Raw genomic sequence first — 27,101 nt, 5'->3', positions numbered from 1 at the left:
TTTAAGCATCAGCAAGTTGTAAGAACTTTGGCAAAATCTATTCGAATCAAATTTCATACCACTAATGTATTCACAAAAGTGCACAGTAATCAACTTTTATACTACGAATGTTTTACAATATAAGTATAGTAATGTCGTGTATTGTGTAAAGACTTTATTAAGACAATTACAAGTTGTAAATCGTGTATTGTAAAAATGTGTGCAAAAGTGCAAGTGATTAGAAAGTTCCAGCCTCGACTGTTCAGGCAGCTGCTTCAAGGACTGGAATCCTCAAAGTGAGTCAAATGCTTTTGTTTTATAGATGATGAGTTAAGAATACTTTATGGATCATATACAGACGTTTAGTTATTAATTTATTTTAGGCTTGCATCTAGATATATTCTTATTTTATATATCTTACATACCTACAAACCATTGGTTATATAGAAAATGGTGTAAGGACACTTTTGTTTTTAAAAAAAGAGTTGTAATGCAATTTGTGCTATCCCGGCAATCCTGGTTAAATTTCATAAACATTTCCATGACTTGTACAAAGTAAATGAAATTAGATAATCATCATTTATGAAAATTGTGCAAGTCCAATACACCACTGTGCACAAATTAAAATTATAACTTTATTTAGGTTATAACTTCCTGGAATGTTAAGAAATTTTCAAATAATTGCTTTTGTTTCGTGGTACAAAAATGCCAGTCACATAATAATAAAAATACAAAGACATATTGCAATTCCTATGTACCGAAAATGCATTATGCATATTTCTTATTCACAAACACTTCATCTTATAATTGATTATATTAAGATTGATTATATGATTGAATAAATTATAATTAAATCGAATTTTACAAAATAATAAGAATACAAAATTAAGTTTTATGTCTTGTTATGCGTATTTGTAAACAAGATTAATGGATTAATGTGATGTATATTTTTCATCATAGTCACATTACTACGACTGTATGGTAGATTGACATCAAAACTTTTATCTTATTTCTAGGTCTGTTATTCTTATTAATCAAGTGATAAATTGTCTTTAATTATCAATAGACTTATGATATTTTATTTAACATAAAAAAGACTTCTTTATTCTTCTTGGAACTCTTAAAATCCTTATTTACGAACACTCTAAACATATTTTCATTCAATGATATCATGTCTTTCAGCATCATCAGAGGTTAATTAATCAGCTTTCTTGTTTCCCTAGTCTAGACATACTATCTTTCACTACTATTTAATTAGACTGTTCAAAATTTAAATAGACTAAACAAATTCACACACATTTAATTTGAATTATTATGAATTAAAGATACCTTATTCTAACATTCATTTAATCAATGCCATAGACAACTTTATTGCTCTAGTAATAGAGTGGAAACTCCAATCAACATATTAATTAGACCTAATAGATTAATTTTATTTTTAACTTACCATTTTATTGCTTCTCTATATTTTTTATTCAAATATTACACATAAGAATTTGTTAAAGAAAATTTTGTTTGTAATAACAAACTTTAACATACTTTTAATAGTTTAATAGTTTTTAACCATTAAATCAATTGATTTTTGTAAGTTATTTATACTAATAAATAAACAGCATACACCTATTCCCTGTTTTACATGGTACTCGTTTAAGGAAAATAATCTTTTCTAACGGAATTTATACTAAATTATAAAAACTGAACTATAATTTGCTTATATCTACAATAACATTTTAAAAAAAAATTTAAGAAATGTATGTTACGGTTATGAATTTTTAGTCTAAATTTATTAATTTTGCATTTATACGTTTATAAACAATACACTATAATTTTCTTATATCTACAATAACATTTTAAACAAAATTTTAACAAACGTATGTTACAATTAAGAATTTTCAGTACTCTGTGTCCATGATAGAAATATGTAGATTCGAGCAGAAATCCCTGTTTTATGACCAAAACTAAATTTGTTGTGTGTATAAGCTAGTTTGTTTGAAATATCAAAACAAAGAGCAACATTGTTTTTAATTGGTCTTTATATATATAATTTATTCAAGTTGAGCAAATAACAGAATCATTTTTTACAAAATCTTTAATTTATAAAATTATAGTTCGGCAATGACAGAAGATAAAATAATAAATTAGAGAGTAAAATGAAGGTTATATCTGTACTAGTCAATTTTAATTTTCATCTATAAAGAAATGCCTTATTTTATAGTTTTTTTTTAATTTGTTTTATTATCCAAATGAATTAATATTCTTATAATTTATTAAATATGTTTGATATTAAATATATTGATATTTATTTATTTTTAAGTATTTGGTATTTATAATATTAAAAACTGACAAAAAAGGCATTTTTCTAACGATTTTTATTTAGCACGGTTTTTCCATATAAAAACTTAACATTTTACAAACTTTTGTAATGAATTTATTATACAGCAAGCAATATTCAAATGATTTTTACAAATTTTATTATTATTTAAATGCAATGATATTGTAGGGTACGAAAACAGTCTGTGTATGATTCATAAAAAATGTATTCTAGCTCATAAATAATTGACATTTTTCACACACACATCTTCTTCAATTAAATTTTATATTTGATAAAATATAATGAATATATTAATGTCAAAAGATGTTTGTGTAAAAGTTTTCGAATATCACTTTTATTAGATTCATGACAAAATTCTAAAAGATGAAAAAGATAATCAATGATGCGATTAATATCAATTCATTACTTAATTGTTAATTCTACAAGTGATACTCGATAACAAATAAATAATTGTTATGGGGTGAACATAATGATTCAAATTTTTACTTGTTCTTGCAATTTCAGTATTGAATTTTTTTTTCAAGCTTCTTGTAAATTATAATTGATTTAAAATCGAACTTATTCATGCACTTCTAGTATTATATTGAATTTTTTTTTTTGCAAGCTCCCTACAAATTATAATTGAGTCAAATTTTTACTTGATCATGCAAATTCAATATTATATTGAATTTTTTCCTACCATTTATAATTGTTCTTTCAATTTCTAATTTATTTAATATTTGTAGTTGTTTTATATTTGATAAATAAATATTTTGTTATAATTATTACAAGTATTTTGTCAATTACACTTTGTTTCAATTCAATTTGTAGTTTTTATATTTTGAATCATATGTTCACCTTAAAGTGATACATATATATTGCTCGAATTTCTTTTGTTGTATGAAAAACTATTATAATTTTTGATCAAAACTATTAATATACTCATTATGATTTTTAAATTGCATTATTATAAATTTTTCATTAAAATCTTGTTTTAAATTTCTTCATTATTTTGATAATTTGTTAAAAAAACAGTTTTGATCAAGACTTATAATAAATGATGATTTGTTCAATCGACATGTTGGGCTAATAAATCAAATTTCTTTTATTTTTTTAAATGCACAAATTATCAAGTGGTTTATTAATATTTTGCATATTTTATATAATTGTTTAAATATGTTTTATTAGATATTTTCTATATTGTTTTCTCCATATTTATTACATAGTATAAATTATCAAGTAGTTTATTAATATTTTGCACTTTTTTTTTAATTGCTTAACATGCTTTTTTAAAATATATCCATTACTTTTCTTAATATTTATTACATAGTACTCAACATGTTAATTGATCTGATCACATTTTTTTATATTGTTATATATAATCTAACTTTAATAAAATGCACATTACCCTGATAGATTTTTATTCGAATAACAAACCAAAGTAAAATATTTTTTAAATTAAATATTTTGAAAACAGCTTTTTCGTTATTTAATTATTTTTTTGGTCTTTCTAATATTCGGGTAATGCATTTTGATTAAAGTTATTAAAATTAAAGTTGAAACTAGCTGATTTGAATGATAAATGATAAAAGATAAAAGAAACTTTATACAGTTTAATTAAATATGAGTCAGTTTCTAATGTAATATAATTATTAATTTAATTTTTTACACTTTTTTTTACTATTTTATTAAGTATCTTGCACTAGATCATTCAAATCTTCTAATTTGTTTCATGTAATCTCAGATAATTGTAAAGGTTTCAGTTATTCAGTTATTCAGTTATTTAATTATTTTTTCTAATAATACTCATTTTACTTAAATATTTATCACACAATATTTAACATGCCAATAAATTAAATATCTTTATATAAACATTTTAATAACAGCGATAAATTTTCAATTGATTTTCATTCCAAATATATAATTTTCATTTTAAATCATTTTCCCTACAAATTATTTTCAATACATTTTTTTTATCATATTTTAATACTGAAACCTTTTCAATTATTATATTAAATTTGTTATAACATCTCGAAGCCAACACGTGGATAAAAAAATTTAAACAAGTCCCATTTTGAAAATTTCATGCCGAGACAATTTTATACAAGCATATTTAAAAAATGTTACTAAGTTTTTTAAATATGTACATAAAAAATTATCTCGAAGTGACAATTTCAAAGTGGTTTTTATTCAAATTTATTTTTAGTCTGCTTGTTGGCTTTGGGATATTTTTAGGGAGAGCAGTATATTTCGTAAAAAAGTTTCATCGCTAGGTTAGGTTGGAGAATATTAGTCCTGGGACTTATAATAGTTTTTTCAGAAGCAAAAAACCCTTTTTTCTTAATTTTTTTTCATATTTTCTACGGATTTTTCCGGAAAGTTTGTTGTTCTTCATCGCGAAGCCTCGATTGTTGTGTTTTTCAGGACCCTTGGTGATCAGTAGCTCATCCTGCTGCCACCACTGCTCTAAATCCTCTTCATAGTCCTCAAATTTTGTTGGTTCCACCGGGGTTCGAACTGCCTCACCTCCAACTCCAAGTCGTCTCCATCGGGTCTGCCGCTCTAACCATTGCTCCATCAGATGTCTTGACTATAAAAGTTTTTTTGTTCATGATAAGTTACAAATATATTAAAATTTATAAATTTTAAGTCCCTTACAAGTATAAATTTACTGTGGATTCGAACTGGCTCACCTAGGCATCCAAGATACCTAAGTTAGTCAGTCACTGTAACCATTGCTCCATCATACTAGCTTGTAGGTACATGTTATAAAGTAAATGATAAGTTGTGTATATAAGATGAAATTCAATATATGTATATAAGTCCCTTTTATTGGTGTTTTTACTTACTCGCCCTCTTCCGGCACCTTCATCCTCCAACTAACTCTTCCTATGCATCTTCCACTACTACATCAACCCTGTCCATTGTATTTATCTATACATTGCAGGTTTTTTTCGAAATATTCTAAGTGTCAAGGTCGAAATGCGCCACCTCAATTAAACATTTCGAACTAATGTTTGATAACTCCGAAAAATGAAGAATTGAATTTTTCGGGAATAGAACCGACGAACTTTGAGTTAACTTACCGGTATTCTTACGCTCTCGGCTATTGGGTTGTATTATAAAAACCTTAATTCTTAAATATAAAGTATTATTTATATATTTATATTTATATTTAAATATATATATATATATATATATATATATATATATATATAATAAATGTTTAATATGAACAAAACAGCACTCAGATTTTTTTAACACAACTTTATTTTATGATTACAAACGTTTCGAGACCATGGTGTGCCTCATCATCAGTGTAATTTCAATAACAGTTACTTATTACTAAACATTCTTTAATATTTTATTTAAAACTATATTTGACTTTTTAATATAATAAGTAACTGTTATTGAAATTACACTGATGATGAGGCACACCATGGTCTCGAAACGTTTGTAATCATAAAATAAAGTTGTATTAAAAAAATCTGAGTGCTGTTTTGTTCATATTAAACATTTAATATATATATATATATATATATATATATATATATATATATATATGTTAAGCACATGTTTCAAAGTTTTATATGCAAGTGGTCGAATGGCTAAGACCGTAAGATGGCTGTTCAGAATAATCTTAAGTTCACCGCTTCAATTCCAGCTAAAGTTAATGAAATTCCATATAACGTTCAAATCATTTCAAATTTTTCGGATGCATTTGACTTGATACTTAAATTATTGTAAGTATAAATAAAATATATAGCAACATCATAGAAAACTAGGTTGTATATACATTGTATACAATATATAAAGACTAGGGTAGGAGTAAAAATAATTTTTTTGAAATGAAAATGTATGAATCGATGTAATAAAATTTGAACATAGATCCATGGATAGTATATATATATATATAGTCATGTATAAATCGATATATACATTTATATATCCAATTCCCATACAAATTATAAGAGTTAGGTCATATATAATCATGTATAAATCAATATAAATATATATATACATTTATATATCCAATTTCCATGCAATTTGGGACAGCTAGTATATATAATCATGTATAAATCAATATATACATTTATATATCCAATTTCCATGCAATTTGGGACAGCTAGTATATATATATATATATATATATATATAATCATGTATAAATCAATATATACATTTATATATCCAATTTCCATGCAATTTGAGACAACTAGTATATATCTAGTCATGTATAAATCAATATATACATTTATATATCCAATTCCCATACAAACTATAAGAGTTAGGCCATATATAATAAAGTATAAATCGATATATAAATCCATGGATAGGTATCCATGGTTCAATCTGTTTGACGACGGTGGCGCCATCTAACACAGAACCATATGAACCCGGTAGTCACTACGTAGTTCTCAGAAAACTGGGAACAATTTTGCATAGAGGCGCTGCATGCAATCGCCTTAGAAATGTAGGAATCTTAGTGGATTCCCATTGGATTCCGTCATACGCTATTAGATATATAATTATAAGTCTCGGTTTTGAAGTAATATCAATATATACACTTATATATCGCTTTATACGCCATTAGATATATAATTATGGTCCTAATTTAGAAGGAATATCAATATATACATTTATATATCCAATTCCCATACCATCTGAGACTACTAGTATATATATAAACATGTATAAATGAACCCATAGATTTTTAAACTGAAATTTAAATATTTTAAAATCAAATAAACTCTTTCTCGATTAGTCAGATTTATTAGAGATATATATAATATGATCAACAATTAATTAAAACAATTCATTTTTGATAATTGAAATATGGAAAATTCTATGTCATTCCAGAAGATATACAACCGCAATTTAATAAATAATTTGTATGCTTTGTCATATATGGATAGCATAGCGTGATGTAGTTATTATATAATAAATAATTAAATTTATACTAATTATATTAAAATGTTGTAACAATAAATATTACAGTAATGTTAAATTTGAGACACTCTTGAAGAATGGTATGAACTTCCCAAAGAACAAGTTTATTTTTTTGCAAAAATCCTATTTGGAATTTTATGTTCTATGTGCTTAAAGATTAGGTCATGAATTTTATGTATTTTAAGTCCGTTAGTTGAATAATTGCAAATATTGCTTTAGTTGCATGAATCTTTCAGTTATCGACTAGGTGCATAATATAGAAAACAAAATTTGAGGAGAATGAGGACTTGGTAACCAGAGTAACCAGGGCAAACTAAGACACGATGAATTGTTCAATAAATAATGTTCCAACATAAGATTTATACCAGTAATTAAATGAAAGCAAAAAATCTGCTATGACTCTAACATTTGTTTCATGTTTTATGAAAACCCAGAGTGGACTGGGGCTTCCATTTCATTTATATAACGTAAAAATCAAGTAAATAATGTAAAGATAAATGGTAAGCAGTGTGTAAAAAATTGGAAATACTATAAAAACATTCAGGAATATGTAGAATGGTCCACTCTAGTTACCAACTCATCACACAAGTACTAAATATATTAATTAAAAATGTAAATATCTACTTATCGTAAGGAACATCCATATATCAATTAATAAAACTCTTTGGCCTCTTAAAGATCCTACTCGACTTCCATTAGGCACTCATATGTTGCTTAACATATTCAATAGCATCTTGCAGTATCAATTTCTCCGAATACCGTAATTGGATGGCACATTTGGTGGCATGACTCAATTTCACCCTATTACTGGTTTCGTTTGCTTTGGCACTATTTTCTAAAGCTAATCTATCAGCCTCTAAAGTCGTAGGATACACCGATAGCAATATTTGCAATCTGGTCAAAAGGAAAGTCCAGACCTTTTTCTCCAATTCGTGGTCTAATGCACAGTCCATGTGGAATAGGTCTTCTATGTGGTCACTGGATAACCAGTGATCTAATTGTTCTGTAACAATAAAAAACAAAATGATCAGTGTTATCAATTAGGATGTGATTTTTATTTTTATACTAGCTGACCCGGCAAACGTTGTTTTGCTAAGTAAGGTAGATTCTAAACAATTTCTAGAGAATCAAAAATATTAATATTGTAAGTGTACAAGGATGTGTTGTTTAAATGCTATATACAATGAGGTATTATAAAAACAATAAATCCCACTAGTTTGTCCATATTTTGTCAATACAATCAAACTGCAAGTTTTATACACTTTCTAAGGAAAACATGGTATAATCCATCCAAGTCCTTTTTGTTCTTTCGACTTGTTGATTACGTTTCAAGTTTTTCAGATTCTTTTTGGACTCTGGATTTTGTGTATAATTCAAAATAATACTACTACGAGGAGAGATAGAAAATGAATTAAGTATTTCTTCTTTGACCTGCTTTTTGAAAAGTTTCAAGTAACATTCGATGAATTAAAGTAAATTTAATAAAAAGTATATATGTAAAGCCAATTTGACTTAAAAATCAAAAAGCTTTAAGCCAATTTGACTTAAAAATCAAACCAATTATATCACAACAAATAACACATTTCAAATGAACAAATATCTGACTACGTTCAGTAAAACTGCCAGCTGCCATCATTGTAGAAATGTGTTTTTTGCTGTCTTTCAAAAATTTGTTATCTAGACCTTTTTACCCTAACGGCTAGGTGGCAAATAGGCTTAATGCTTTATTTTAATTTTAAAGGTATTTTACAAAATAATTACATTTTTAACTAATGCTAAAAAACTACTTTTATTATGGATTTTCAAAGATCACCGTTTATCTCGCGATAGCAAAGTCATAAGAATCAATGTTATAGCTGGTTATACATCTTTTCCCCTCTACTTTCAAATATTGTTGTTAAACAATGCTTAACATTACTGGTTTTTGGCACATCGGTGGTGGACCTTTTTAACCCCGAAATTTCATATATTACTATCTATTCCTTGATAAATTCTTGGAAATTTTAACTGGGAAAATGTTATTCGACAAAATGTCCCTTTGATCGATACCAGATTTATGTTCTGAATTTTAAATAACATAAATAAAATACAATATAACCTAGAAAATGTTTTATAAATACCAATAGGTATATAATTATATAAATGAGATCTTTCAGAGCACCGTGTTTGAGAAAAATATGGCAAAAAGTGCATTTTCATATTAACATTTCAAAAAAGTTAATATTTTGAGTTTCTAGTAACACTTGTAACCGTTTAATAACGTCTTTCTATATAAATAAAACTACAAACAAAACTACTTATTACAATTCAATCATAAGTAAATGATATTCACGTAAAACATCCTATTAAACGTAATTGAATATCATCTATCAAAAACGTTTGACATTTGACGTATTAGCCACCGTCCATTGTTTTATTCAAATTACGCTTCTACGAAAATTTTCAAATTAAAAATGTAAAGTTTCTACGCGATTTTGCAATAATATCTCACCTGTCCGACAACCTACTGATTAGCATGAACTTTTCAAGACTAAGACTGACCAAATCGGTTTAGACGTTTTCGAGTTTTATCGGATCATTTTATCGAGAGCTCCATTTTTATATATAAGAAGATTACCTTGGTTCATGTTGAAGACTCTGGCATAGGCCAATAATTGTGGTGTGATTGGTGCTGGATTTTTGGCCACACATAAAGTGCTGGTGCCACCACATGGTAAAGACAGATCGATCAAGGCTTTTAATCTGGAAGTTGCCAAAGGGTCACTTGGGCTTATTCCTAGTCGTATACTGACAGTGTCTCCTGAATTATCCATACAGACAAATCTAGAAAAATAAATAAAAATAAAATATATTGTAAGGGGTTATTGATACAGAATGAAACTAGTGGTGTATGGCATCGTGCCTTAAGGCAAATTACTGAAACTTCCCGTATCAGAATTAAATATTCAAAGGAAAAAAATTAATAATCTATAAATATTGATCAATGATTAATAATAATTGTTTTAAATATTTTCAAGGAGATAATTATGATTACTATATGTGACGATCTTATCGCTCAAAACACTTGAAAATGTTTACATTAACAAGAGTTGCTAAATAAATCCAACTGAGGATATATTTCTTAGTATATGAAATATATCACAATTATAAAAGATGCTAAATTTCGATTCTTTTCCTTTAAGTCGATATTGAGAAATTGATGCAATTTGCCTTGAGGTAAATTTTGTTATATATTTAGTTTAATTAATATTTTTTTTTACCCATTGTGTACAAGTAGTTCTGCATTAGATCTCTCTCCGTAGAATATGAAGACTTGGTCACCTGGTTTGTAGTCGTCTAAAGCTGAATATTGTACTGTCTGATTTTCTGGGATATAATCTGTTGTGATCTGAAAGAAATTATATAATAAATCAATTTTGGATAATAAAATCACATGAATATATAAAATATATTTAGAGTGTCTGGAAATAAGGAATTTAAGAGATCCAGGTAGAATAAAAAGTCTTCTTTGTGTTAAAGAAAATATCACAAGCCTATTGGTAATTATTGGTACTGGTAATTAAAGCAAATTTGAGACAATTTATCACTTGTTTAATAAGAATAAGATGGATATGTTTGGTATATGTTTCTTATCTCTATTTTCAAAAGCAATCAATACTGAAGAATCCCTATAAGCTGTTGTTAATGATACTTCTTAACCTCAGATCTTTTCTTTTCTACATAGCAGCCCAGTGTTCATGCTATCAACATTTGATATATTTTTCTTATTAGCATTTTTCTAATACGGTAATCATAGACATATGCTTAAATTAATGCAGCAAGGCCTGAAGGGCTATTTTTAATCGAAACATTTTTTTGTTACTTATTCTCAAAAGAATGTGGAATTCTCACTTCTACTTGATATCAGGTTGTCCAAAAAGCTGGTTAAAACATTGACTCAAATGATTATCCCAATTAAACACATGTTCCTAGGTATACGAGTATGTATAGATTTGGTTTAATTTGATGATATAAAAAATGTATTTCAATTTAATTAATCATTTCCAAGAAGATTTTGTTATAATCGGTGGCTAACTAACTTCACAAAAATACTAATTGTTTTGATCAAAATTGTATTAAGTAAAAACTCAATGAGCTCAATTATAATTCTTAACTACTTAGGCTTTTCTAGATAGCAACCCGATGGACATCCCTATCAGTATTTTATATAATTTTCTTATTGGAATATTTCTAATACGGTAATCATCTATGTTTGATTTAATGCAGCAATGACTTAAAGGGCTATTTTTAACCGGCAATATATTTTCAAGAAAAAGTAGATATCACTACTGCTTGATATCGAGTTGTCCGAAGTACGGGTTTGAATATAACCTTATTCATATACATGTGTGTTTGTATATATATGCATAATTAATAGCCCATTTTAAATCTGACAAAAAATAAATATTAGGTTTATTTGATTATCAAGTATATTAGGTTGTCAAATATCTCCCTTCCGCTTTTTTGATATTGGTTTATAATATAAAAAGGCGGAAGGGAGATATTTGACAGCCTAATATTATTATTATTTTAAGATGATATCAAAAATGTTTTTTTGTATAATTAATAATTTCTAGGCAGATTTTGTTAATAATCCGAGTTCCGATCGTATAACTAAAGTCACAAAAATTCTAATTGTTTCAAAAATAATTAAAAATCAAGTAAAGATTTGTGAAAATGAAGGAGAGATTTGAATACTATAAACCAATAATCTATTTTTTCAAAATAATCGACTGAATATAAAAAAATAATCTCATATAATGTTGCTTTGAATTATATTTTTTGTTATATTTATACATAAAAAATATACTTATAGATTCTCGTATATAAGCAATTTTATGCCAAAATCTAAAAAAATCAATTAAAAAATAAATTAAAGAAAAACATCAGTTACATAAGAACATGTTTAAGTTGTGAGAACTCTAAAATATAAAAGTATGCATTACTAATTAGTTAGAACAGTTGTGGTGTGATGGTTAAGAATTGTCTCAATCTCGGCCAGCTCCATATCAAGCAGTTTATCAAATTTCGACTTGAGAGGTCAATTTATTATAAAAATGCAGAGTATAAAAAAACTAACTTAATAATAATCTTCACACTAAATCCAGTAAGCATTCGTTTGCTAAACGATTCTTTAAAAATCTTAAAAGTTTTTATTATGTAGAAATTTGACATACAAAAAAATTTTATGTATTATATGAGTGTTTTAACAGAATCTTGTCATTTGTTATCTTTGGTTTATAATTTGCACACCATATTTTTTTTCTTTTTTATTAGGATTAAAATTATAGCCCAATGGCTTATAGAATGTAACTGCTCTGATTGCCATTTAATATATATTTAAAAAAAAAATTTTTTTTATTGAAGTATTGCCATGGACTTCAAATAAATATATAGAATAACATATTCATAACAACTTCAAACCAATATTAAACCAAATGTAGGAGTTAACTTACAAACATTTAGCGAACAAAATAAAAAGTATTATGTCCATATTTAATAATGATATAAATGAATGAGGTTATTAGTTAATTTTCCTTTCCAATTACCTGTCCATCTTTGTAGTTGGCCATGTCCCAGAGTGGGATTAAGGCCGGGACCATGACGCCTCCTTCGCCCACAGGAACAGAATTCTGGCGGGTCATCACAGTTGACACGGCCCAACTGGAAAATAAAAAAAAATTAATTATTAATCATTTGTTAACATTTTTTTATATTGTCGAAGACCAATAAGATCAAGTCGATATTCTATTAGTTGTTCAGCTCAATGTATAATTCAAGTAGTTTATAATTTGAGTACATAATAAACATGGTACATAAGAGATGGACCCTCTAATGAGGGTCACTATTTTTTGGAGAAGTTTTTTTTTAGTTTTCTTTTATAAGAATTATACGTATAGTAAGGAAAGTATTGTTAATTTATATTTATATGTAGAATTATTACTGAATAAAGAAATATATGAGTCATCTTTATTAAAAAGATTGTGTATTTTTTTTTCTTTTCTAAATTATTCTGAATTTTAGACAGTAACATAATTTAAATATTTTAGCCTTCTGAAATATTTGTGCCAGTTTTATTATTGCAAAGTGCCTTAAAACTGTTATCGGTAAAAATATTAATATAATAAACTGATGTGCATTATTAATAAGCACATTAATAATAAACGTGCCCAAATAATTTGCATTTGTAACTACTATTTCTATGACGCTTTCTGTCTTTAGTTTGATGATAATTCTATACTTTAATTTCAATTTTAAATTACTTGACTTATAAATAAACAATATGCAATGAATAATATACAATATATTTATAATTTAATGCTCAATTGACTGAAAAACTCCGAGACACTAAAAAAATAATTCAACTGATAGATAACACATTTTCCTTCGAATTTATAAAAGATTTGAATCAAATTTTAGTACATGTACTTTCTGATAATGTGTTTTGCTTTCTATTATTAATTAGCTTGTTTGAGGAATTTTATTTTATTTTTCATATAAATTGATAAGTTAATTGATTAGTAGGTATTCAAATTAGGTTACTTAAAAAATAATACTTTTCATACGTATTTGCAAAATATAGGCTATACAAATCATACAATTTTCTCTTTAGTTACAACATTTATAATAAAATCCAACATAATAAAAAATTAACCCTTATAAATTCAATTTCAATTATCATGGATGTATCTATCTAAATTAACAAAAACAAAATGTTGAATTCAATCATATTTCTTCTAGATAACTCGTTTGAATATATCTAGAGCAAACAATCTAATGAAAGTACTAATCTAATTATATGAAATAATAAATTAAATGAATAATGGTGTCATAATTAGGCGAAAAAGTAATTCTATTTGATAGACAAATTATTATTAATCGCAATGGAGATGATGATGGATGATGTGATATTACGAGTACTAATAAGTAATAATATCTCTAACTCAATAGCTGGAGGCATCTTTGTGATTACTTGTTTATGTGGATTTTCAAATTATAAGTTATTCATTTAGAGATAGTTCAATACTAATTTTTACCATACTAGATTACCGTTGGTTTTCAATTACCAATATCGGTACCAAAGATCAGTTACATCACATAGTTTCCGCATTTCTATCTCGTAGGCATAACATATAAACTGTTATCCTAACTGTATGTAAAATATAGCCTGAAGGATACGAATTCATTAATAGTTAGAGAGATAGTAATAATAGTTGAAATGTTTGCTGAAACTCTATTCGGACGTATTTTCATTTTATTATATCGGCCATGAAGGCGGCAATCTTCATGGCATTGAGCTTTTACACCCTGTAGAGGAGGTACGAATTTGGGTCGGACTTGTTTTTCCCACTTTTAAAACTAAAGTCCGCGTAACAACATATGTAATAAATAATCGATAAATATATTTTCTTTAATTAGAACTTTGTGACAAATCATAAAAATGTTATAAGAACTTACAACATAAATTATACCAACAAATCAGTCTTTCATGCAACTGATACAGGTATCGGGACAGTCATGCATCTTGCCTCAAGGCAAATACCACTAACACCTAACCTACACACACTCATCTGATACCAAGTATTAATTTTCTTCGCCAATGCATTTATATTTATAAGTTCTATTCAAAGTGGATTTTCTCTCCCGCGTCGCTAAAGTTATTCCATTATGGTTTTGTGTGCATTTTTTTTTCAATCATTTCATTTCATTATGTTATTGTTGTTACTATTACTATTACTATATATTATTATTATTGTTGTAAGAGAATGAATGAATTATAATGACGAATTATTTATCGTGTATTGTTGCATTGTCGTATGATCGATGTAGGGCAGAGAAACGCGTCGACTCTATATTTCTACTCTAGACTATAAGAACTATTTATTATTAATATTCGATGAGATTTCATTATTATTTATGCCCGAGAGAGGTAAAAGACTTAAAAAAACAGTGTTGAGAATGGTATCAGAGATCCGCATTTGTTGGTGAAATTTGTAATATCAGAAGGTGCAAAAAATGCTTTTTTAGAGAAACAGCAAAAAAACACATTTCAATAAAGATGAAACAGCTGGGAATTTTACTGAACATAGTTCGATGGTTGTTTGTTGTATATGTATATTTGTGTATATATTAAGCTATATACTTGTAAAATATTTGTATCAGGCTAACAGAAGCTCGTGTTCAAATTAATTTCTTTATCGACAATTAAGCGTTTGTACTTATATGTATCTTAATCCTATTATCCTACTATCATCATACATATATAAAGAATTTTTTGACGCCTTCAAAAAATATTTGTTTTTTTTCAGTTTCTGACATATTTCAAAAAATATTTGTATTATACAAACAGAAGCTCGTGTTCAAATTAATATTACGAATTTCATGCAATTTTGAAAGGCCGTAGAAAAAAAACTAACAATGATTTTACTATATTCTTTTTCCCAATGATTAATTGATTTTTTGAGAATATAAAAAAAAATAAAAATTAGAAATAGTCATAATTTTTTTTCTAATAGGTGAAGCAATAGGGAGTCTCAAAATGATTCCTGGTGAAATATTTTCTAACTGAACCATAAATTAAATTATAACCTTAAATAATTTCAAGTTAAACTTGAAATTCTCATAGGCAAGTCACACTAATAATTTCTTTTTTGTCGGCAAGATATAGTATTATTTATGCTACAGTTTAAAAAAAAAAAGTTAATAAGTTTTTTCATAGATATTTCTAATGCCTTTGGAAATTCTTTAAGAATTTCCCCAGACCTTATTTAAGAGTCATCAAGCGATTGCAGAAATGATTAAAATGAGTAAAGTAATAATCAGAACAAAATTTTGAATTATTCTAAGTTATATTAATCCTTTCGTTACCAGGGTCGTCTATGGACGACATTCGCATGACGATCTGCTTTCAATGTAATTTTTTTTATAAAATAAGGAATATTATATACAGGCTCAGTACTCTTCTTGAACAATTTTATCAAGTGTCACACAATTTTTCTTGCTAATTTTTCTTTCATTTCTCAACGTTTCAAGTAATTCTGAATCGTTTCAGATGACAATTGAGAAATAGTGTGTATGTAAACCGATTTTTGAACTTTCGAAAGAACGTTTCCTGACAAACGGCTGAAGCAATTTCAAAAAATTAAAAGCGCCAATTAAAGATCTAATTTTGGCCGACATACACATATACAACTTTGGTGTCAAATGATTCAGAATGACTTGAAATTAAAAAATAAAATTCACAAATCGAATTTATAGACGAAATCATTAACTTTGGATGATTATAGGTCGTTTAATATATTATTCTTTAAAAGTGCAATCTTTACACCCGCAAAAACAGAGTTAAATTAATTTCATATTTTCATAATTAATAATCATATTTAAAAAAAAAATTTAATCTATTTTTTTCAATCCTTTATTTTTAACCATGTAGCCCGACGTAGTGTAATGGTTAAGCTAGCATAAACTAGTCATGGGTTTCGTAATAACCAGCTCAATATCAAGCAATATGATGTCAAATTTCTGCTTGAGATCATAGATCTCAAAGGGAAACTCTTGTGAAAATCGCCTTTTGTGGACGTATCTGATATACAAAAAAGAAGAGAAGTTGACCGTTGGTTTGCCCTCTCTAGAAAAATACTAGGTTAGGATGTACGTTAACAAGCAGAGCTAATAAAACACTCAATTTTAAAATCTGTTAAAACACTTTTGATAAATTTAACATTATTTTTTTCAGCTGCATTGCAAATTCTTACTACTCAACAAAACTCTTATTTTCGTTCCATTTCTACGCGGAACGAAATCGCCTGTTGTACATATATCCGTCCATGTCTTGTACAGTTGTCTGAACAATTGTTCATGTACCAGAAGTGGTCAATAAAATTACTGCATCGATTTCAATACCCACCGATGACCATTGTAATGTAATAATGTTGTTCTTGTGTTTTATACAAGAACCTACCATAATAATTGCAGTATATTATGTATTACCATGTCTTGTGAAGTGGTGATATACAGTGCAGTCATCCACATAGACAACCAATGTATAGAGTGGTTAACAATGAAAAATTTCCGCATTTTCTAATATCTTCGCATGAAAGGGTTTTGTGTTGAGGAATTTGTGGTGTTAAATAACCAAATAACAGCCATGGTATAATTGGAGAATGTAAATTTAGTGTCTGATGCATAATATATCACTCCGGTACAACTCTTCCCTCGGAGTGAATCCGAGGGGAGTTGTCTCCCAGGATTTGTCATATCCGACTTCCCTAAACTGGTACTAAATCTGTTAACATGTGCAAATATTTGCTTGCGATTTTTTACTAATACAAATTTTTGGGTCGAAGAAAGTGTTTTTTTTTTCTCGTCTCACAGCCAGTTTTAGGACTTTCCGGGTATATAATGTCTCAAAATAATGCTATTTTCTGTGATATGATAAGGTTTTTTCGTAAATGAGCTCTTTCAATGGTATACAACCAGCTAAAAAATATTTAGTATTATATTATAATTTTTACACAATTATGATTTTATAATTGTGTAAAAGTAATAGTATGCTAATCAAACTACCTGATGTATAATTAATTCTCGAAAAGGAAATAATAAAAAAACGTGATTATTATTTTGTGAATAATATTATACACAAAAATTTGTTCTCATTTCATATATAAGGTTCACTGCATTATTTTCATACAAAAATAAATATTTTACAGAATTCTATATTTTCTCTTCAAAAATAATTACAAAATTGATTTTGATTCCTAAGTTTTTTGTCAATTTGAGATTTGTATGTATATTGAAATGCATAAAATCGTAATTATTAATAATAAAATGAACAAAAATGTTTGAACTATTTGTAAACTATTTCCAAAGTCTTAATAAATCCTTTGATATGTTAACAACACACTAGAAAACACATTTATGTCAAGTATTATGTTTCGAAGTTGTTGGAATTGTGTTGTTAAGTGAATATAACTCCTCTCTGAATAGGATTCAAATCCTAACCGATCCGGCTTCGGATATGATAAGCCCATCTCTAATGCATATACTTAAGTTTGACCATACATTGAATCTTAATAGTATAGAAAATCATAGTTTTATCAATTATCAATTCTAATTCTATATATTAATTTTTCTGGTTTATTCGTATTTTTGCACTTTGGATTTCTCGTCGTCCATCGATGCATATAATTATTTGATCACATCATAAAATTTCTCTTCCCGGAGATGCTTAAACAAGCGAAATCATTATTGATTTCAAATTAATTTTATTAAAACCGGTCGCAAGACTTTCGCTCTGAACACTAACCTGGTATAAAAATCTGCATGTATATATATATATATATATATATATATATATATATATTCATCAGTATGCAGAGAAACACCTGTCCGTGTCAGATTTCGAAATGATATCCAAGTATTATTATTAGTCAGTCAATGTCGCGACCTTGCATCTGTAAAGTATTTAAGCCCACATTTTTTATACACATATATAATATATTATTAACAGTTATCACAACTTAATAGTCTTATAATCTTGTTGTGATGCCTTTCTTAATATCGAGAGTTGCCTTTTTTTAACTAAGGTAACCCGGCTAATTCTAATCCTGATCGCTGTTTATTGGATGCTAATTTCTCTTGGAAACGAATTTCCATAATAAATGCTTGATATCGGGTATAACTTTAGTATTTTATATACATTTATATGTACATTTTACAAAAAACCTGTTCTACCAAATATCAAAAATTTGTATTGTGCCACTGAGTTGTATTTGCTACATCTATTTCATCAAATTTAACACATTTTCCGATCATTTGGCTAACTTGCTACATTTTCAGACAACAACATTTTTCATATTTGCACTGTTATCATACAATTTATAAAGTAGAAAACCTATAAATAATTTATAACATTTTTTAGCAAGTCAGGACATTTTCATTGACAACATTATCAGTCAATTTGCTACATTTTTAGGCATTTACCAGCATTTTTAGACAAAAACATTATCATCATCTCCATACAAATTCCTCGCAAACTATTCCATTCTAGTTCTACCTATAAATTTTCTTCAACTCTCTGTTTCACTAACAACCATGTCACTGATGATAAATGCCAGTTTTTCTGTAAATTTATGCATAAAGAGTGTAAATCCATTAAATTACACTAATGTAAGTTATACTGACACACATATCAGCAAAATATCTTGATGAAATCATATTACAGAGTACATTAGCTCTTTGTTTCACTTTCGTCCCGATCGAAATGTTTTCACTCCGTAGAAAGTATTTACCGAACAAAATATATAATATATGATGTACTTATGATGCATTTCATTGAATACATGAATATTAATTTCAGAAAAGATTGATTGTTAAAATTTGCTCAATGGGTAATAAATTGATACGAGATGAGTTTTAGTGATCATTAATTGAATGACTTTATATATGTCCTGTAAGGGTATGCATCTATTCATATAATTAAATGAATATTATGAATATAACGGTCAGAATACAAACTACGCAGTTTGTAGTGAATTACTCATTGCTACAACATTGTAAGCTCGAAGTAATCTTATCAAGCCTAGCAATAATAACTTACTCATGTATTATGCTGCACTCCACAACTACATTGAATAAGTCGTGAAATAATGTTATCTAGGAATTCAAAGTCACCCTGAAGCGAGAACATAAAAGGCTTGTAATGGTTCAGTCGTCATTTAAACTTAAGTCAATCATGAGCTCAGTCGTAATTTAAATATCATCAATAAAAATCAAGTTATCGAAAAGCTTATGGTTCCATATCCATATATTACAAATAACAACACTAATATTCCATTGTATGATATTGCAATATATTATGTTACAATGTTATCTAGGAATTCAAAGTCACTCTGAAGCGAGCACATAAAAGGCTTGCAATGGTTCAATCGTAATTTAGTCTTCAGTCAATCAAACAATCATGAGCTAAGTCGTACTTAAGTTATTATCAATAAACCTTACAGTTCCGTATCCATATATTACAAATAACAACACTAATATTCCATGGTACGATAATGTGCACTATGATAATGTATTTTTTTACACAACAGAAATAAGCATGAATAACAATTATTAAAGTATAGAAATTTTGTACTGAGTCTAGAATAGAAATATTATTTTTTTAAAGGGTTATATATCAATGGCATTTTGTCATTGCTTTATAAACTTAGAAATACTATTGATACCTCTATTTCGAATAAAAGTATTTTATTTTTCTCAAAATACCTTCGTCAAGAAGAAGAAAGGATTTCAATCAAAACCTCGCCCAGCTCGATATCAAGCAGTATGATATAAATATTACATAGGAGAATATAGATTTTAAATATAATCTCAAGTGAAAATCGTCTTTCGTAGGCATTGCTGCAACATAAAGAAGAGTGATCGACCGTTGGGTTGCCCACTCGAGAAAATATATTAGAACTGCAAATATGGCTAATAAAAAACGTAAAAAATCTAATAAAGAAACATATGCAAAACTTCGATTCTGCAACATAGATGTTAAAGATACTTTAGGTATTAACTGGAAAACACCTGAGATTTTGGTCAGATTGAGGCACAAACAAATGTTATGGCAAGGCTACATTGCGCTCGAACTTCCATGCAATATGCTACTGAATCATACTGAATACTGTCAAAATGTCATGTATTTGCTGTGTATTCACGTTATACTCATAAACTGCAACGCCACTCGTATATTATGAAGCTGAGTCAAAAAGACCCTGTCATCTATTTTTTTTTAAACATTTGTGCGGTGTCTAGGTTAGGCTTCCTATCTGACAACCTGAGAAAAACGCCTGACTGAACAGCAACCACATCTAATGTTAATCTTTTTCAATATTTAGTATGGAAGGTCCTTCATAACATGGCCTTGCCATAACATTTTTCTGTTATGCGGCAGAATCGGTTGCTTGACCAAATTTCTTTGCAGTTGTGTTCATTTCTTTTACCAAACGAACAGTTTTACTAACATGGATAAAATAACACGACGCGTCTAAATTTATTCAATGATAAATATCTACTAAAAAAATTATATAAAATTACCATATTTTCACTAATAACACATTAACCTGATACATAACTTTAATTTCACACTTCATGCAATATAAATTCAGAAATCCATCAGAGAACATTTGGATATGTCAAAAATTTAAAAATTAATATAGAAAGTACAGTAATAAAAATATCATTTGTTTATAATATATATTTAAGATTTTCCTCCGTCAGGCACATGTAAGAATTGAAAATTATGTATTTCATAACGTATCGTATATCCTATCCGAGCATTTTTCCCAACCAGGGCTACCCAATGGTCACTTTTCTTTGCTATCTGAATCATGTGCATATTTGTGTTGCAACAAAGCCCGCGAAAGACGATTTTCACTTAAGATTTATAACCTCAAGTCCAAATTCGATATCATACTGCTTGATATCGATCTGGCCTATGATGGTATTAATCTTGAGACTAGTTTGTGCAAGCCCACGTTGTTGAAAATTACACTACGACGAGCTCGAAATGAAAAATCTTCAATAATAAAACCACAAGTGCACTATTACCATTATTGTTATTATTATTATGTATGAAAATCACGTCTCCGGACGTCATAAAAAGCTGTTCCTGGATTCTTACAAGAGTGAAAGTTGACAAGAGGAACCGAATTTCAAAGCACTTTCCTCACTAACATCAATCTTAATGAAAACACCTTTTATCTTTTATAATCATCTTTTCATCTTTTATCTGATGTGTTAAAATTAAACCGTTTTTATGTTCATTGTTATAGAGTGTTTTAGTGCTTCCCACAAAATTGCCACTAAAACATTTAATGTCTCGTAAACGTTTTAAAACAGATTAAAATCAGAACAGAAAATGAAATTTGTTGAATTAATAAAAGTGCGTTGTAATATTAGTAGAAAGTAATCAGAATGAAGATGCAACTATACGCCATAAAATGATAAACTATATACTGATCCACCCATAGATGTAATTAGAATCCATCCCAAATTGCTAATTTTAAAGTAAAACTTCTTTAGGCGCGACTAGGGTGTAAATCCGTACAAATGCAACGGAAGTGCGTTACGGCAGATAAAGTAAGACAAGAGTCGAGTGCCAATGATTCGTCATTCGCTCTCGATGATATCATTTCTATACGGGTCGATTGTGATTAGTCGTCGTGTATGTGAATAGAGATCTGTGGTTGTGTGCGTAAAGGCATCAACGTTGTATGCGTACCGATACCAATAAGGAAATCGGCATAGATAAATAAACATTTTGAAGTTACATCGTAGTGCAAATCTTGATTTAATGAAAAATGCCTGAATTAGAAGAATATTTTACCCTGTTCCTTGAAAACAATAAAATAAATTAAGCATTTGGGACGTGTAGTAAACGTAAGTTTATTGTTAAGAAATTATGTCCACATCATTCATAGTTCTTATAAATCTTTGAAGTTATTAAAATGTAAAATCTGTTTTAGGCAAGACAGCTTTTGTTCAAAGAATGAGATAATATCGCCAGCAAAAAAGTAAAAAAAAAATACAAGCAGTCAATGAATGTATGTTAATTTTAATTACATGAAGTTCTTGAAACACAATTATTACATGATGAGTGAAGTTGCGAAAACATTATTTGTTCAGGCGTTGTTTAACATGATCCACTTTGTGAACGAATATTATAAAATTTATTAATTAGCAATTATTCAATTTCTCTAATAAAGGTTCATTTCTAGATGCTAATTATAATGACAAACCGATCATATCATATTTGAAATATGACTTTGATTGCATTATTGTTTTTAAATATTATAAATATTTTTAATGCTATTATAAATATATAATTTATAATTTATCATTATATAAATGTATATAATGGTCGACACTAATAAATGTGTGCAGCACGAGTGTTACCATATTACTAATAATACTAATAATTATTGAAAATTGTTATATGATGTAATTATTTTTTACTTAAATGCCATCTTGTACAGTAGCAAATAAGTTTTACTTCAATCGCGTGTGAACCTTACGCGCACTCTTTTTAATTATTTAATTGTGCGTTTATCTCCTGATAGAAACATGGTAAGAATCAAGATGATGGCTGGTTATACATCTTTGGCCCTCTACTTTCAAATATTGTTGTAAAAAATGCTTCTATCGTTACTTGTTTTTGAAATATCGGTGGTGGACCTTTTTACCTGTGAACCTTCAACACCGCTCTACTTATCCAAAATAAATCCATTCAAATAAGATTTTATTTCACCATACATCAAATAAAATTCGTATATTTTCTATTAAAAGATCCAGTCAATTGTAAGGGAGATGTTTTCAAATTACGCAAATCAGATAGAGGTCTTTTGTGCTCTGAAATGTGTTTTTGTAATTTCTTAACAGAATGAATTCTCTATTATAGTTTGCTCTGTATGCAAATCTCAGTTTTATTATATATTCAATGTAACAAATCTTTAAATAGAATAGGTACTGTGATGTCCAAAATATAAAATATATACCATTACTTTTAAAACTGGAATTAGTATTTGATTGGTACTAAAAAAAACTCTGACGAAAGCTCACTCAAAGCATAAAAAATTTGTTTGTTGAAAATTTTCAAAAATTAATGTTTGCAGACATTCAAAATATTGCTTGTTAAAAAGACGAAAATTAATCATTGAAATTTGAAAATAATATTTGTTTGCAAAATAATACTTAAAAAGTTTAAATTTTAGTTTGAATTTTTACTGTAGGAAAAAAGAGTGTTTAGTTAGAAAAATCGAGTAAAAGTGGAATTTTGGCAAGTTACAAAATTGTCTCTAGATAGTAAATAATCAGCACAACCAATAAGAATTACACTTTAGCAACTTTTGAAAGTGTCACGATAGAAGTTTGAAATTTTGATGCAAACCATTATTATTTCAAGCTATTTTTTTAGTAAAAAATATTTTTCTGGATATTCAGAACGATAAGACCGTGAATTTATAATCTAAAAAAAATCTACCAGCACAGTTGGAGCAAAAAAGTCTCCAACTATTTCTAAAAAAAACGGCATGACCGATAGCATGATTTCCAACTAATATTTTTCAGTTCTTTAGTTTTTAAAATCGGTTAAAAATTTTTGGCTAAAATGATGCCAAATTTTTTAACACTTTTTTGCTAATAATGAAGAAGTGACTTGGCAGATTAGCGCAAAAAGATAGTAAAGGTAAGTCCCTTGGCAGCGTCCATTAGGTATTTTTAGGGATTTTTGGATTAAAATTTGGTTAAATTTATTTTAAATATTTACCATATGTCTATATTATTTTTCCCAGTGGTCTGAAAGTGTGTCTTCACTGCTTTTTTATATAGTTTAATAATTGTGTGCAAGACTGTTGTGATGTTACGCAAGAAGGCACCTAGACAATGCACCTTACGCAAAAACTACATGTATTTTCGTACCAGGTTAGGTTAGGTGCAATACCATCACATAATATGGTACATTTCGATACTGATGTTACTAAACTTTATTTTAAATGAGAAATAAATTTAGAAAGATCCATCTATGAGAAATCATTGAGCAATTAATGATAGTGATTAATTATTAAGTATTAGAAGATTATGAGGCATCTATTAATGACGTGCCAGTTTTATCGCAATAAATTATCTTAGACAAAATTGTAGAGCTTAAAATTATTTAGAACTAGTGGGGCGCATGGCATCGTGCCTTAAACAAATTACTGGAACTTCCCGTACCGTAATTAAATATTCAAAAAATAAAAATAATCAGTCAACAAAAATGTCTATGAATAAATATTATAAAAACTAGAATTTTCATTATTTGTTCCTTGTAGACAAAATGTGAAAACTTATTAGATTAGACGACGTTTTTATATATGTTTGAATGAAATATATATAAACAAAATCTAATAAGGAAGCGTACTTATAGGTAAAATGAACATATTCTATTTCAAATGCATCAATATTTTGTTCGCGAAATATATGCACTGACTTAACAATTTTAAATAGTTCATCAGTTTTTTCTTTGTATCTTCGAAACGGCTAGACCTGCCTATACCAAAAACTGCTCAGTACCTCTCCACATCAATAAGAATCGAATGTTTTTAAATTGTCTATATGGGCCGATTTGTTCTCCCAAAACCTGCCATTTTTTGCACATTTTACCGTATCTTCGAAACGGCTAGACCTGACTTCGCCAAAACTAATCAGCACGTCTCCTTATCAATAAGAATCGAATGTTTTTTGAAATATTCAAATCGGTTGATCGGTGTTACCGAAATCCCCGACGAAAATTGTATCCGCACCCACACACACTTACATACACTTACATACACATACATCCATTTATTCTAAGGTATGGCAGAAATAAAAGGGCAAATTTATCTAAAAAATAGATCCTAAATTAGCTGGTTAATTTTATAATCAGGAAATAATTTAATAAATAACACTAACCTTATTACAAAATATGCAATAAATTTACCCAGTCATGTCGGAAAAGGTCATCAAATATGGTTACCGAGGAAGAAGACAATCTTCTCTACATAAAAAGCAGTAATTTTTATTATTATGGGAACATTTCGTAAGGACGGAATATTCAAATCTTTGTTTCTAAAACCATCAATCTTTTTGCTTATTATAATAATAATCTCTACATACAGAATTAATGCACTATGGGAATTATTTTCACGCGTTCAACAAAATGAAATTTAAATTGTAATATTTTTAAAAAATTACACGTTCTAATGAAGTACATAATTTGGTAAATAACTATCTTGTTATAATAAAATATTTATTAATAGTTAGAATTTTTTTGGCACACTGACTTATAATTAAGAAGACAAGCATGATTATCATTTGTTAGCATTTCATTATTATGAACTTTTATATATATTTTTATACAAAATTAATTTTATCATGAAGACAGAAGTCAAAAAATTTGTAATTTTTGCGGAAAAAAGTAAAATCTGCAAATTGTTTTATAATAAAAATAACCAGATAATTAATATTGAAAAGTATTCAAAGAACAAGGTTTTAAATTTTTAGGGTTGTTAGAATTATAAATTTGTTGATTTGATGATATTTTGGGAACTTTCCCCAACCTAACAACAATCACAATCATGACAATCGATCTCGAATCAACAACAATTCTATGTTTGGAATTCCAAAACAGAAAAAAATGACAAAAGTATTATCAAATTAATCTCTTTTCTTAAAACCCAAAACATTATATTACTTTATAGAAAATTATATAAAACAATATATTATTAGTTAGAATTTACTAAATTTTTATTAACTATTTATTACGTTTAAAACTTCATTTAACTACATGAAGCATTTTATTTCTAGGCAATTCAGTCAAGTCAAGTCAATTCACAAAGGATATAATTTACTGAGTTAGATCTTTTAATTTACTTAACAAATTTGTAATTTCACTCAATTTTCTCTAATAATCTTATTGAACATAAATAGATAAATGTCTCATATATTTTCTTTAATTATGAAGCATTTAGGCATCTTTTTTAATGCATATATTTAATGCTGATCAAAAAATACATTAATTTTATTTAGGCATCTATGTGCAAATTTTTGTATAACTTGGTACTTAGCATTTCTTATTATTAATAGAGTTTCAGTGTTCTAGTTAATTTAGCAATTGCCCAATATTTTCATTCCATTGCTGAAATATCTTTGGGCAATTGAAAATGAAATTAATGCACGTAACTAAATTGAAATTCTCAGAAAACAATCACGTGTGAAGCACTAAAACGTATATTATATAAGGAAACAATATAAAGGCACAAAA

At 27.6% G+C, this 27,101-nt stretch overlaps 1 protein-coding gene across 1 annotated transcript in view; it reads right to left on the bottom strand.

Annotated features, from left to right (window-relative positions):
- Window positions 1–7,401: 7,401 nt before the first annotated feature.
- LOC113389146 (histone-lysine N-methyltransferase setd3-like) overlaps window positions 7,402–27,101 on the bottom strand; it is a 60,526-nt gene continuing 40,826 nt past the window's right edge. Inside the window, exons 2-5 of the mRNA XM_026626200.1 lie at window positions 12,829–12,943; window positions 10,501–10,628; window positions 9,858–10,063; window positions 7,402–8,243 (exon numbers count right to left, since the gene is read on the bottom strand). Of these exons, the coding sequence (XP_026481985.1) occupies window positions 7,936–8,243; window positions 9,858–10,063; window positions 10,501–10,628; window positions 12,829–12,943 (757 nt within the window). The 3' untranslated portion in view covers window positions 7,402–7,935. The remainder of the gene's footprint in view (window positions 8,244–9,857; window positions 10,064–10,500; window positions 10,629–12,828; window positions 12,944–27,101) is intronic.

Source organism: Ctenocephalides felis, unplaced genomic scaffold (genome assembly GCF_003426905.1).
Source record: "Ctenocephalides felis isolate EL2017-DRISC unplaced genomic scaffold, ASM342690v1 CF-g0.4_SCAFFOLD_03573, whole genome shotgun sequence".
NCBI classification, from domain to species: Eukaryota; Metazoa; Arthropoda; class Insecta; order Siphonaptera; family Pulicidae; genus Ctenocephalides; species Ctenocephalides felis.
Note: the sequence above shows the minus strand (reverse complement) of the source record. Positions and strands in the feature narration are given on the sequence as shown.